General features: G+C 39.9%; 1 protein-coding gene across 2 annotated transcripts in view; it reads right to left on the bottom strand.

The window, feature by feature from the left end:
- Nucleotides 1–133: 133 nt before the first annotated feature.
- kcnh7b (potassium channel, voltage gated eag related subfamily H, member 7b) overlaps nucleotides 134–12,828 on the bottom strand; it is a 41,619-nt gene continuing 28,924 nt past the window's right edge. Inside the window, exons 10-15 of one of the 2 annotated variants that reach the window (XM_086091317.1) lie at nucleotides 10,924–11,129; nucleotides 9,754–9,841; nucleotides 9,481–9,651; nucleotides 6,949–7,105; nucleotides 3,627–3,801; nucleotides 134–2,612 (exon numbers count right to left, since the gene is read on the bottom strand). In XM_086091317.1, coding sequence (XP_085947443.1) covers nucleotides 2,448–2,612; nucleotides 3,627–3,801; nucleotides 6,949–7,105; nucleotides 9,481–9,651; nucleotides 9,754–9,841; nucleotides 10,924–11,129 — 962 coding nt within the window. In that variant the 3' untranslated portion in view covers nucleotides 134–2,447. Of the gene's footprint in view, nucleotides 2,724–3,626; nucleotides 3,802–6,948; nucleotides 7,106–9,480; nucleotides 9,652–9,753; nucleotides 9,842–10,923; nucleotides 11,130–12,828 lie in introns of both variants that reach the window. The other variant, XM_086091316.1, reaches the window with a different exon arrangement.

The following is a 12,828-nucleotide window of genomic DNA, read 5'->3' as shown; positions in this document are numbered from 1 at the left end:
AAAGTCCAAGCCCTTGTAAGAAAAGACCCAAATACAGAATTCCATAAATCCAGCATTTATAAAGGATCCGTCTGTTGCTTACATGCTATAAAAACATTTATTGAAAAAAAAAAAGTCATTCGCTCCATTTTTTTAAGTGTCTCCTTTTATTACTCCCAGTTTGAAAACAAACATACTACTTTTTTAAATAATTAAGAGTAGCAGTAAAAAAAATAGATATATTTTTTTCTTAAACATCTGGCAATATGATGAGCTTCATTTTTAGTTTCTAGCAATATTTCAATGTACAACGTCACCAAAATTGTGCTGGGAAATAAAACGACTTGTTGATATGTCAAGAATATATAGTTCGACGTAGCATTTGTATTTTACGGTATAGGCACGAGACCCTATTTGGGATGCTGTTTATGTGCAAACGCTAACTTTCTATCTGGTAAAAGAGACAAATATGCTGACATCATTATAATATGTGCTACTTTGGGCTAGCAAGTGGTGCAAAAACAATGACTGTACAGATTTAAAAAAAAAAACACACAAAAACATGCTTTTGTCTACAAATGATAGTGTCATGTACAGTCGGCGCACACCAGTGACCTAAGTAATAATGCACATTGTATAAAGAGGATTATTACAGTATTGTGGATACTGTAAACTGCAGTGCAATTGTCCGTAACCCCTGAGTCACACTTCAGAGAAGACAGGCATACAGCCAAGGATACAGAAACAGTTGTCATACCTCTGGAAATGCTGTATTACACCGATACGTGCAAAAAAAAGAAAAAAAAAACTTGGATGGGCTCAAAATGTCAAACCACAAATTCTGGTTAAATGTCATCCAAATAAATCTGAACCAAAATTACTGGTAACTTTTTTTTTTCTTTCATTTGTGACTCGTAGTACAGCATGCAAAAGTTTGGTTCTGTTATTGTATGCTTAATATGAGAAGAAATGTGTTTTGAATCCTGGACCTGCAGGATAGTTTGGATTTGATGAGCTCATCGTGTGGCTAAACAACATTTGGACAAGTTCAGATCCATCTCCCCAGCCACTTCGTCACTAAAAAAAAATCCAAATTTAGTTGGAAATGCTACACAAAATAAAGCACTACACGAGTGACTGGGGTCTGTTGGGAGAAACACAAGTGACAGAATAAACTTACGTCATATCATTTTTATAACTCGTATTGATGTAAGATATAAAAAGTCTACACACCCTTGTTCAAATTGTTGTCATACAAAGAAATGAGACCAAGATAAATTCTTTTTTTTTACCATTTATGTGACGTTTCACCTGTTTTAACTATAATAGAATAGTTGCAAAAGTGTGCACACCCTCCGCTAACTGGGACGTGGCTGCATAATTGACCAATCACATTCAAACTCAAGTTAAATTGTCAGCATACACCTATCATTTAACGTGTCTCTCATTAACCCCAAAATAAAGTTCAGATGTTCGTGTAGGCTTTTCCTGACTTTTTTTTTTTGGTGCTTTCTAACAGAAGCTTGTAGGTTTTGTGCTAACACTGACTGATATTTGCAACCGTTCATAATTCCCACCAACAACAAGTTTTGGATAAATAATGCCCCAAAAGTGGTTTTGACAACGTTTTCCAAAAGACATGAAAATGTTTTATATTTTGATGCAATTAAAGTGGAACTTTTTGACCATTCTTTCAAAATGTCATGTTTGGGGTTCATCAGCGGCACTTTCAATGATGGCAGGTGTGCTGACTCCGAATTTAACATGAGTTTGAATTGAACACGTGATGAGAGGAGTGTAGACTTTTTGTTTTAGTTTTAAATATATCCACTGTAACAAATTCCATTTCCCATAAAATGTACTAAAAACACTATTTGCTAATTTCCATCCACATTTCTGCTCATTTCACTCCAATTAGGCAATGACATTTCCATAACATTCATTTACAGACTACTTATGGTTCATTATCTTTTGTAGAAAATTCTGCTAAATTCTCATGAAAACAGCTTGGAGGCGCCTGCTGGTGAATATGTCATCTTAATTGTCGCATTTCAATCCTATCCTACTACTTTTTCCATTTATTAAACAATAATATTTATTTTATTCACCTTTATGGTTAAAACGAGCATATTTGGATTTTTTTGGGTATTCTAATTTTGTATTATACAGTACTGTATGTGTGAGGTTTTGCATATAACAGAATAGCTATCGGTGGTCTGTAGCGGCCTTGGTGGTGGTTTGCGCTCTCCAAGTGCATTTACATTGGAAATACATAAAGATGCCAGCGGTACTATAGCACCGCAAGAACAGTATTTTATCCAAATGCATGAGAAAAATACATTAAATATACTACCAAGCAACTGCAAATCAAGAATATATATTTGTCTGTTGCAGCATGCTGATAAAAAGTGGCTACTGTGTAATTACCGCATTACCACCCAGAGGTTAGAACACAAATGCTGAAAGGTTTATGGCCTCGGAAGCTCCGGGTCCGAGTCGGGTCTGTGGAGTCCAGTGGCGTTGAGGTTGCAGTCGGAAGGAGGCGAGGACGAGGAGGATGTTGGAATGAGGATCAACGTTGACTGCTGATCCCTGCTAATCTCTCGTTGCTCTTGTTGCGGTTTTGCTTGTCTCTGTAAAAACAAAGTTGAAAGGTTGTCCTCGACCGGCACCTTCAAGCTGGCCAAGCTCGGCACGGAGTCTTTGGATTCCCGAAAGGCCCTCTTCACTTTGTGGTTAGGACCCTGGGTGGGAGGATGTATAGGATAGAGGTTAACAATGGCAGCAAGTGGGTGTGTGGATGCAGTTAAATATCATTACTAGGCTAGAAAAAAATGGACAATTTACACTCACGCAAGTGCATGTTTGATTTTCCTTATTGTGACAACGAGGCGCTCTAAAGTGGTCAAGCCAGCGAGAAGCCTCGTCCATGCGTTGGCAGTCAAGTCAACCTTTTCTTTTCTTTTCTTTGCCTTCTCACGCTTGTCGTTCTCCGCTTGACGTGCATGCACTCGCAACCAACGACGAGGCACTCTAAAGAGGCCATGCCAGACTTTAGTCCTGGTCCACATACTAGCTGTCAAGTCAGACTTTTTCAGTTTTTTCCTTGCTCTTCCATCTTTCTCTACGTGATGTGCGTGCACTCATGACTGACAACGGGGCACTCTAGAGCTCAATCTGAGTATCCAGAGGGAAGATGCACTTTCAGGTTTGTAGGCAAGACTCAAAATTCAGGAAATATGAACAATCTAATGACAGATTTTCACAATTCAGTACAAAATAGTTGTCAGCTTTTAATATTAGTGACAAAAATATTTTTTATAATTGCATGTCCATTAAGAGTCATAAAATGTTACTTCATGTAGCTGTTGATAATGCCTTTGACGAAGGTAAGGTAAATGACAGTCACAGAAGAATGTTTAACAGCATCATTATCGATATCATTTGCCATCAGACAGCGGCAATATCAATATGTGACGCTATCCGTTTTGAAAACGTCGATATTTTTCCGCGGCTCGGACAAGTGATTGATTTCCAAACGAATATATGACTTCAAAGGTTATCTAACCGAGGGGAGGAGGAAGCGGCCGCTCAATCGTCATCGCGGCAATGGAGGCAACCTTTTGACAATGACAGTCTTCACTTACTTGACTTTGCGTATGGCTGAGAAAATGGCCCTTGACAGCGGGCTGAATCTTCACGGCAGATCCGTGATAGTCTGGACTGGCGGTCACGGTGCTGTAAGCTGGAGGACCCAACGTGGGCTGTCTCTGCAGCAGCTGCAGGATGGTCTGAATGTCGGATGTGAGCTGAGACTCCAACCTGAAACACAACGCCGACCGTCACAGCGAGTGCAGTCTTGTTTCACTAGTAACATGTAGCTGTCCTACGAGTATGCCAAAGTTGTCCAATGAGTGTGCAGCAATGCAAAATGTGCTTGTGGAAGGCGGTAGTGCAACCCCCCCCCCCCCCCCCCCCGAACATAAAAATACATCAATAAACTGTTCCTTATGTTTTTGAATGAAAAAACAATTATAACAAAATATTTATTCATTTATTTATTTGAGGATGATGAATATGGCAAGTGAAACAACATCTATGACGCTCACCTTCATCTGTCAAACGCGGGTAAGCTAGCTGTTTGAAGCTAACTGTGAAGCTAAGCTAGCTAAGTTAGCTTGACAGTTTAGCTCGCCCATAGATGGTCAAATATAAACCAAACTTCACGTCTGTTAAGCGTTTAATTGACAAGACAATAAAGTGACAGATGAGACACCACAGAGACTGTAATTACGAAATTTACCATACAAAATTGTGATCTAAGCAAATACATGTAAACAGACACACTCATTTATTTGCCTACTTTTTTGTCTACATATAGACCATAAGATGGATATCAACAATATTGAATAAACATTTAAACTGCTTTTCATATACTCAATAAAATTAAATTATAACAACATAAAAAAACAAAAAACGAAATTATTAAATTCTCTTACTGCCCACTAGAGGGAGCTTTTGATCCATGATAGTGGACAGAGGTTTCTGTTATGGAAACAGTGAGCCAGTTAAGATGGTGTTTTTACCAGGGGTGATAATTAGCTCATGCATGGGAGGTGTGAATCTATTGTTTACTGCGAATAAGTACATCATTTCCACGAATGTATCTATGACTACATTTAATAAGGACACCTTGTTTAAAACCTACAGCCAAAAATGACCCTACAGTGCTTTTGTGCCGGGATTGAAATAAGAAGCGCTTGCAGGTTTTAATCAATAATGGATATGGCACAATATTAAAAGTGCACTTGATGCAATTTTTTGTTGTACACGAGCAACTAAAAAGCACACCCAGCCAGCTCACATTAGGGCAAACAAAACAAACACAAAAAAACGGGATCGCTTGTATTGCACGGTAGAACATGACTTATTTGTGCGAAAATGAAACGGGCCAGACACATGGTGCTGATGCCCGTGTCATTCCCCAGCCAAAAATACCACCTGCTGTTCATTTATGCGTCACTCTCTGGTTGCCTGCTGGCTACAGTTGTGTTGTTAAAACTTTTGCCTCTTCTGAAACTGACATCAAAACTGCACCCGCTCATGCATTAATATCCGTTTGTCACTACAAACAAAGCTGTTGTAGCAATACATTATTGCCTTTTGGATGAGTTATGATTCTATCACCTTGAATCCCACCTACAGTATATTTAGTCCAACAATATCTTTTGCCAGGTAGAATTTCTTCCTCCACCTTCTATATTTGTCTGAGGAAAATGAGACAAATCCTGGCAGGGATCTTGGTGTAAGCGCAGCTTTACTTTCATTTGTGTGGGAGGTGACTTTTTTTTTTTTTTTTTTTTTTAAAGCACACACTAATCATTAGCATCTACAAACAGTATATGGGTGTTTGGATTGGATTCTGAATACAAATAATAATCACAACGTTTCTTCCGTAGAACTTTGAAGATGCTGTGGCTGTTTGCCTTATGCTTCATTTTAATTCGAGGGGAAAACAAGTCCTCAAGCTTACACAGCTCTAAGCTTTTACGACCAATTAAAAGTGCTTTAAGGTGCTCGAGAATATTGCACTGATGCGGGTCAATAAAAAATGTACTACATCAGTGGTTCTCAAACTTTTTACTATCTAAATAATAAACAATAAAAAAAAAAACCTCTCCAAATACTACCATCATGACCAACAACAGTAGCATAGTGAGCCTTAGCAGTCATCAAAAATGAGACAGATGTTGTATTCTTAAAAAGTACATTAAATAACATTATTCACAGTTTGAATATAAACACTGCGATGACATATATTGGACAATAATAAGACCCTGATGCAAGAGTCGTTCCAAAAGAACGTCGACCTGTCATTCGATGATTCCGACAAACACACAACTTTTTTTCTTATTTTTCTTTTCTTATTTCCAACTTGCATATCTTCTGTGGTGTGGCTATCACTTTACAGGGGAGACATTTATCCGAGAGCAACCTCATAATCAAAAACGCACTTGAACATAACAAGCATGAAGCCCTTTTCACACTGCACTTGGTTTTCTTGCTGTTCATTGTGGGGCATTGTGTAGGGACGATGGCGTCCCAGCGCAGGCGTGTCCATATTTGGAAGTTATTGCTTTGCAGCCTACTAGGAAGTAGCCAAGAGGCTTTTCCCACTAATTTGGATGGGACATCTCAAAACGCTGTATTTATTTTTGGGTCCGTCTGATTAATTGGCTGATATTAGCTCTTTTAGAATAGGCAAAAAAGGGCCAATTTGAAAAAAAAAAAGAAACGTTTTTACACAATTAAAAAAAATTATTTTCATATTTTTCTCTTTTATTCATATTTTTGTCAAATACGAAAGGACAAAGTATTTTTGAACAATCAAATGTTCTGCTTGTAATTCATCTTTATTAATTGGCCATCAGAATTTTGTGCTGCTTAATATCACAATTGGCATCGGCCTAAAAAAAAAAAATCTACATTGTTCAGGCCCTATTTATTATTACCGCCTTCATTGTCTTTATACCGTTGACTGTACTATTCTGCGAAACTCTTTTGCTGTTAGCACTTTGAAGTTACTCTGCCAACCCTTCTCAGATTGGATGTGCCTTCTGACGTCACAGCAAAGCCGCTCGGAAAAAAATAAAAATAAATGGGAGGTGTGGCGCAGCACAATCAAACATATACATGGTGAATGAATGCACTGCTAAGTGCAGTGTGAAAAGGGCCTTAACATAACCAAGCGTACATCTATATGTCATAGGTATTTTATTGATTTAAAAAAAAAAATCCCGACGTGTTTCATATAAAGGATATTAAACAAATGAAAACTGATTAAAATTAAATGAAATATTCATACATTGTCGCTAGTTAGAAATGCTGGCATGGCAGATTTATGTGACGACACGACTCAATCATATCAGAGCTTTTAATTGGCCACCCACAAAAAAAAAAAAAACCTACCTGTTTAAATGCTCTTGAAGCTGATTTAAGCGCTGTTCCACCTCTCCGTACGTAAGCTCGCTGGCCGAATTGTCATCTCCTCTCAGCTCGTGGAAGTGCGCCGACTCATCCAGGTAGTCTGCAGGCTTCTTGCACACCCATTTATCACAGCACAGATCTGCAGAGAGCGCAAAAGTAACATGCATTCTTTACGCGCACACATGTGGGGCGGATCAGCGTCACCACTGAAAAAAAACAAAACAAAAAAAAAAAAACACCCCAACAACCTTGCTCGTTAAAATAGGCTGTCATTAATCTGAAAAGAATTGCTGAGTGTAGGGTCTTTGTTCGTAATTCATCAGGCTTTTTGTCCCAGTGGAATTACTACGGCGCTGTTTTCAAGTGGCAAACGAATCCCGTTGTTATCGCAGCTGGACACCCGCTATCGTTGCGTTTGCTTGGCAATCGCGCGTGTCAGGAGCCCTTTTTGGAACAAAATAAATAAATAAATAAAATGGCCGCTTGTATGGTTTGTCTATCTGTGGACGCAGTGTGTGCGCAGGTCGCTTTGAAGCAGCGCGATGAGCCATAAAGATACGAGGAAACCTGTGTGTCCCTTTTCACTCGGCTTTGTCCTCCCCCTCATATGGCCTTCTGCATTTTACTGAGCAAGCCAAAGGAAAGTTCAACAACACTATTTTGTTATAAGAGTAGAAGTAGAAGTAACATCAAGCCCTGTCAAACATTGAGGACATAAAGATCAATTTGGTCTGATTTTGGTCATCATTTTAGAGTTTGAGGATATTATTAACTATTATCAACTCACCATAGTTCCACCTCTGTACTAGAAGTAAACGCGGATTTTATTTTTCATTTGAACAATATAATATGTTCTATGCAGCCACACTAGTTTAAATATGAATTAAAGGGACACTTGACTCATTGAGCCATTTTCAGCAGTAAAAAGTCAATATTTTGTCCAGAATTAATTTGATACCTTCTTCATTTTTCATGTGCAATACCTTTAATAACTAAAATACTTGCTCTCGACTGCAGATGACATCACCTGTACTGAGGAAGTAGGTAACAACCAATCATGGCTCACCTGTTTCCTGGGTTTGGTCAGCAAACTGCGCCATAATTAGTCTTTACCTACTTCCTTAGCACAGGTGATGTCATCTTCAGTCGACAGCAAGTGGAAAAAAAATAGTTTTTAAAGGTATTAATTGTACATGAAAAAATAATGATGTTATCAAATTAATTGTGGACAAAATATTCACTATATGCTGCTGAAAATGGCTCAATGAGTCAAGTATCCCGTTTTTATCTATCTCAGGAGGCGGCCATTTAGCCACTTGCTGTCGATTGAAGATGACATCACAGTTAGTCAGGTCTCAGAGGTAACAACCAATCACAGCGCAGCTTCAGAAAACAGCTGAACTGTGATTGGTCGTTGCCTGAGCCCTAAGCAACTGTGATGTCATCTTCAGTCGACAGCAAGTGGCAAAATGGCCGCCCCATGAGATGAATAAAAATGGCTGGATTTTACTTCATAACTCGGATTCCACAAATGTAATATTACTTAGAATGTCATGTTTAGACGAGTGAAGTCGCATCTAACATATTATTGCCAGGAAATCTATCCTCGCTAACTTGGGGCCTGAAGCGGCATACAACCAGGACGGCTGTAATCAAATCTACTCATTTATTGCTTTTCTGAGCCAACTCAGAGTGAAACTTTGTGAGCATTTATTTGTAAAGCGATGCGGCAGAATCCCTGTCGGGTTATTCGGGGAAAAAGTTGCAAAAGCGCACAAGACAAAGCGAGTTGTTGCAACAAACCGCTTACGGACGTGTACGCCAGCCTTTAAAAGGTACGTCAATGATGCCCTCATTTGTTGCAGGGGGTTCCAGTTGCAGCCGCTATTTACAGCACCTCGGATCGTTAGCAATTGAGTGTGGCGCTCGCCGCCTGTCCAAAGCGAGGACGCTGCTGTGCTGTTTTGCTGACAGGTGTGTTTACAGTGAAGCGCTTTCGTTGTGGGGGATACAGAACAATTGGTGAAAATTCTGAGCCGTGCAAATACAGATTTTGTTCAATTTGTATAGTTTTACACCTCCCACAGGCTTTAGGCACATTTAAACACCCAATTTTAAAAATTTTTTTTTTTAAACACACAGCATTTGAGAAAAGGGGAATCAGGGGATAACAAACTGTGAATACGAGGGGGCAACTTGATCTGGGCTTGACACGAACACGTCCAGAGAGACGTTTGATGTCATTTGTACCCTCAGAGATGAGAATCAGCGGCAGCGGCGTGGAAGACGACATGTCGTGTGACGTATTTCTCACTCAAACGTTCTCTGTTAAATGCTGCCATAAAGAAATAGACCTGATGTGGGCTATGTGTGTGTGTGTGTGTGTTATAATTGGATTCTTCGCACCCTTGCTTTACAATGGCTGGCCACAAGCTCAGGTACCACCACTACCTCTATTTCAAGAAAGAGTAATTCCCTTTTTTTTTTTTCTTCAAAGGGGAACAAATGTGTTACCTTGAAAAGATGGACTTCTCCTCAAGCCGTGTGTGACCTCGTTGTGTCCGAGAAGATTAGAGTCCAGAACGGGGCTGCCGGGTGTCGAGGGACCCCGGACTTCGGAACATCTCTTTAGGCACAGGTTTGACTCCCCGTTTTCCAGTTCTGTACTGACTTCATTGTTTTCCACTGGGGGGGAAGAGCAACATAACAATGCTTGTCCACTAAGCATGATCGGGGTTGTTGTTGTTGTTGTTGTTGTTGTGTATTGATTCCCGATCGAAGGCGTACCTTTGGGCGGCTCTGGTGTGAAGGAAATCCGTCTTTTAATACTCCTGGTGCCTTCGCCATCTGAATCACAGCCCTCGGGACTGGGAGGCTGCAATAATATAAATATTACCGTACGCTCATTTGCCTCGCATAGTTGAAGACGGTCAAAAAAGCCAATATGGCTAACAACCATGCTGGATCATTGTTTAATTCATCAGGCTTCAATTAAATACAAATACTTGACATTTGGAAAAATAACAAACATTTTGGCCGATGAATACTTTTTTTTTTTTTTACAAAACTTATTGGCGTTCCACTGAGGTCCTGTAGGCGCCAGCAGTGCATGTTCAAGCTGTTGCCGACTGTCAAAGCCGAACAACGGAGCAATGTGCTTCTCTTAATCTTAATGAGACGCAGGCGCGCATAGACACGCAAGTCCCTTCGGAACAAGAATTTCGCCGGCAGGCACAAATAGGGGACAACCGGTCCCTGCTTCAACTGGACGAGATCACTGTCTGGCCAGACCAAGTTTCTCCGCCTCACAAACTCGTTACTGAGACAAACTCATATTGAGCGACGAGAACATTTGACGGTAACGGAAATTCTGGTGTCTAAATAAATAAGAAAGCCGAGCAATGCCGTATGCACACGTCACCGTAGTCAATGTAAAAATACACAAACTCAGCACTGAACCACAGCAAGTGTTAACATAGCAATAATGAGGAATTCACAACATTTCTGAGTGCATTTTTTCATCCACTCATGCCATCCCGCCACAATATAAAAGGTAAGGTATTTTTGTTGTTGTTTAAATACTTTACAGGGTGTACATGTTTTTACATGAATAGAAATGTAATTAAATCAGAAATGAATTTAAAAAGAAATTGTCTGTTTTTTGGAGCTTGGGAACAGATTAATTGCATTTACATTATTTCTTATGGGGAAAAATGTTTCGGAGGTTGAACAAATAAAACTTTGAACACTTCCTCAGGAACAAATTATGTTCAAACTCCGAGGTACCACTGTGTGTGTGTTGTGTGTGTGTGTGTGTGTATGTATATATATATATATATATATATATATATATATAAATGACCTTGACACGGAACAAATGAAACTTGTAGCATGTCAAGGTTAGCTTGCAGCTGTATTTGCAACACAAGTTGCCATCATCACATCATTATCTTCTACCTTTGCAGACTCATCTCTGAGATTGAAGGTCAGCTCCAGGTTGGCAAAGAAGTAGTCCGCAAACTCTGGGTACATGTCCAGCACCTCCAAAAGGTCTTCCCGTTGGATGGTGCTCATGTCGCAGTAACTCAGAGCCCGCACGTCAGCGCTGGACTTTCCCGGTTTGGCAAACAGATGGATCATTTCGCCAAAGATGTCATTTTTGCCTGGTTTTGACCAACGGCAGACACAAAAGACCAACATGTGAGCTCTTTATTCACATTGCATGTGTACTTTGTTAAATCCTTTTTCAACATTTCAGTTTTGCGGATTTTGTTGTTGTTGTCATGGTTAATCTTATTGATCGATTTTTTTGAAATGTATTTTAATTGTGTGCTCTATGCAAAATGACTTTTATGAGCAAATTGAAAAAATATAATTGCCATTGAATTTTAAAATGGGGCTCAAAGAGAAACTCGGATCACGCTACCTGATTATATAGGAACTTGAGCATCTTTGTTCGTATCAATGGTTAACTGGAGCAATTGAAATATGTAGTTAGCTCACTTTTTATGCTTAAATGGCGAAAGCAAAGTCAGCTGGGTTTAAGATCCAGTTCACTTGTGGGTCGTAACCCTAGTAAGGACAAGCACTATAGAAAATGAAATGGATGGAAGTTACTCTGTAAGAGCAATGAAGCAAAAAAGATACAGATACAGGACTTTTTTCGACCTTTCTATTGAGTTAGTCCAAAATGATTTTTTTTTTGCCTCATGCGTGAATGAGCATGGCAAAAAACGAGCCAATGATTCAATGTATGCAACAGTGCTGAGGTTGATCTATATCAGGAGCAAATGAACTGCTCGTGGGCCATAGTTGAAGATGTTATTATACACCTGCGCTGCGGGCACAATGTACAAACTTTTGCTCGTTTGGCTGCAGGTGAGCATCATACCTCATGTGTGGCATTGTGCTAAAATGCAGGTTTTCCCCCCCCCAAAGAAATGGAGCAAAGCGGTGCTGATCAAGCATGTTGTCGGCGTCACACTGTACGCCGCACTCTAAGTAGACTGATCAATGGGATCGGTGACATTTTCGCTGGGGTTGTTAATAATGGCCGCGTGTGATTCAGCAGCCCCGTGCTTAAGCCTCATTGTGTCAGGTTTGGCTTTAGGGAGCATTCATCTCACGGACAAATGCACTTTTAATCCGAGCTCACCTGGCTTTACCTCGCCTGCGAAAGGCATTATTAGAATGTGTGTAATATGCAAATAAGAAAATATGACGAAGATTGTTCATGACATTTCTCACGATATTTCTCTGAAATAATCCCTCGTCCTTCTCCTGTGCTGTCAAGAATCAGCCGACAGTCGCCCGTGCACTTTTAACAACCTTTTATGGATCCTCTTAATAGAAATGCCAGGCCTCGCTCTCGCCCCCTCAACGCCTCTGTTGGCCAGAGGGCACGAGTGGTGGAGGCGCCGTCTTGTCAAAATGTGTTGACGTGAGGTGTTTTAAAAGTAACAATTACAACAACAAAAAACAGCGCTTTCGTTAGTATGTTGAAAATTCTAAGTGAACCTTTTTCCGCCTGATAACGTCACTGAGTGTGTGCTTTCTGCAATTTACACTAATGGTAGCAGTTCAAATTGACAATTTAACTCATTTACTCCCAGCCATTTTCACTGAAGCAACCCCCTTCGCTCCCGGCTGTTTTACTGGATTTTGACTGATTTTGCAAGGCCCACAGAAAATTGTGTTCTATTGCTATAAAAACATGGAGTCTCTTCATTCATCAGAAAAAAAGGTATATTTTAGTTTGCGTTTTAAGTGTCATCATTATTCACAGACCTGAAAAGAGCTTTTTTTGCAACATGGCCCCGGTCGATCTCTTATACTCTGCTGCCACCTGCTGGCCGTTTTTGT

Source organism: Leptonotus elevatus, chromosome 12 (genome assembly GCF_054856555.1).
Source record: "Leptonotus elevatus isolate MCC_2025b chromosome 12, RoL_Lele_1.0, whole genome shotgun sequence".
In the NCBI taxonomy this organism is placed as follows: Eukaryota; Metazoa; Chordata; class Actinopteri; order Syngnathiformes; family Syngnathidae; genus Leptonotus; species Leptonotus elevatus.
This window is presented reverse-complemented; position numbering and strand designations above follow the sequence as displayed.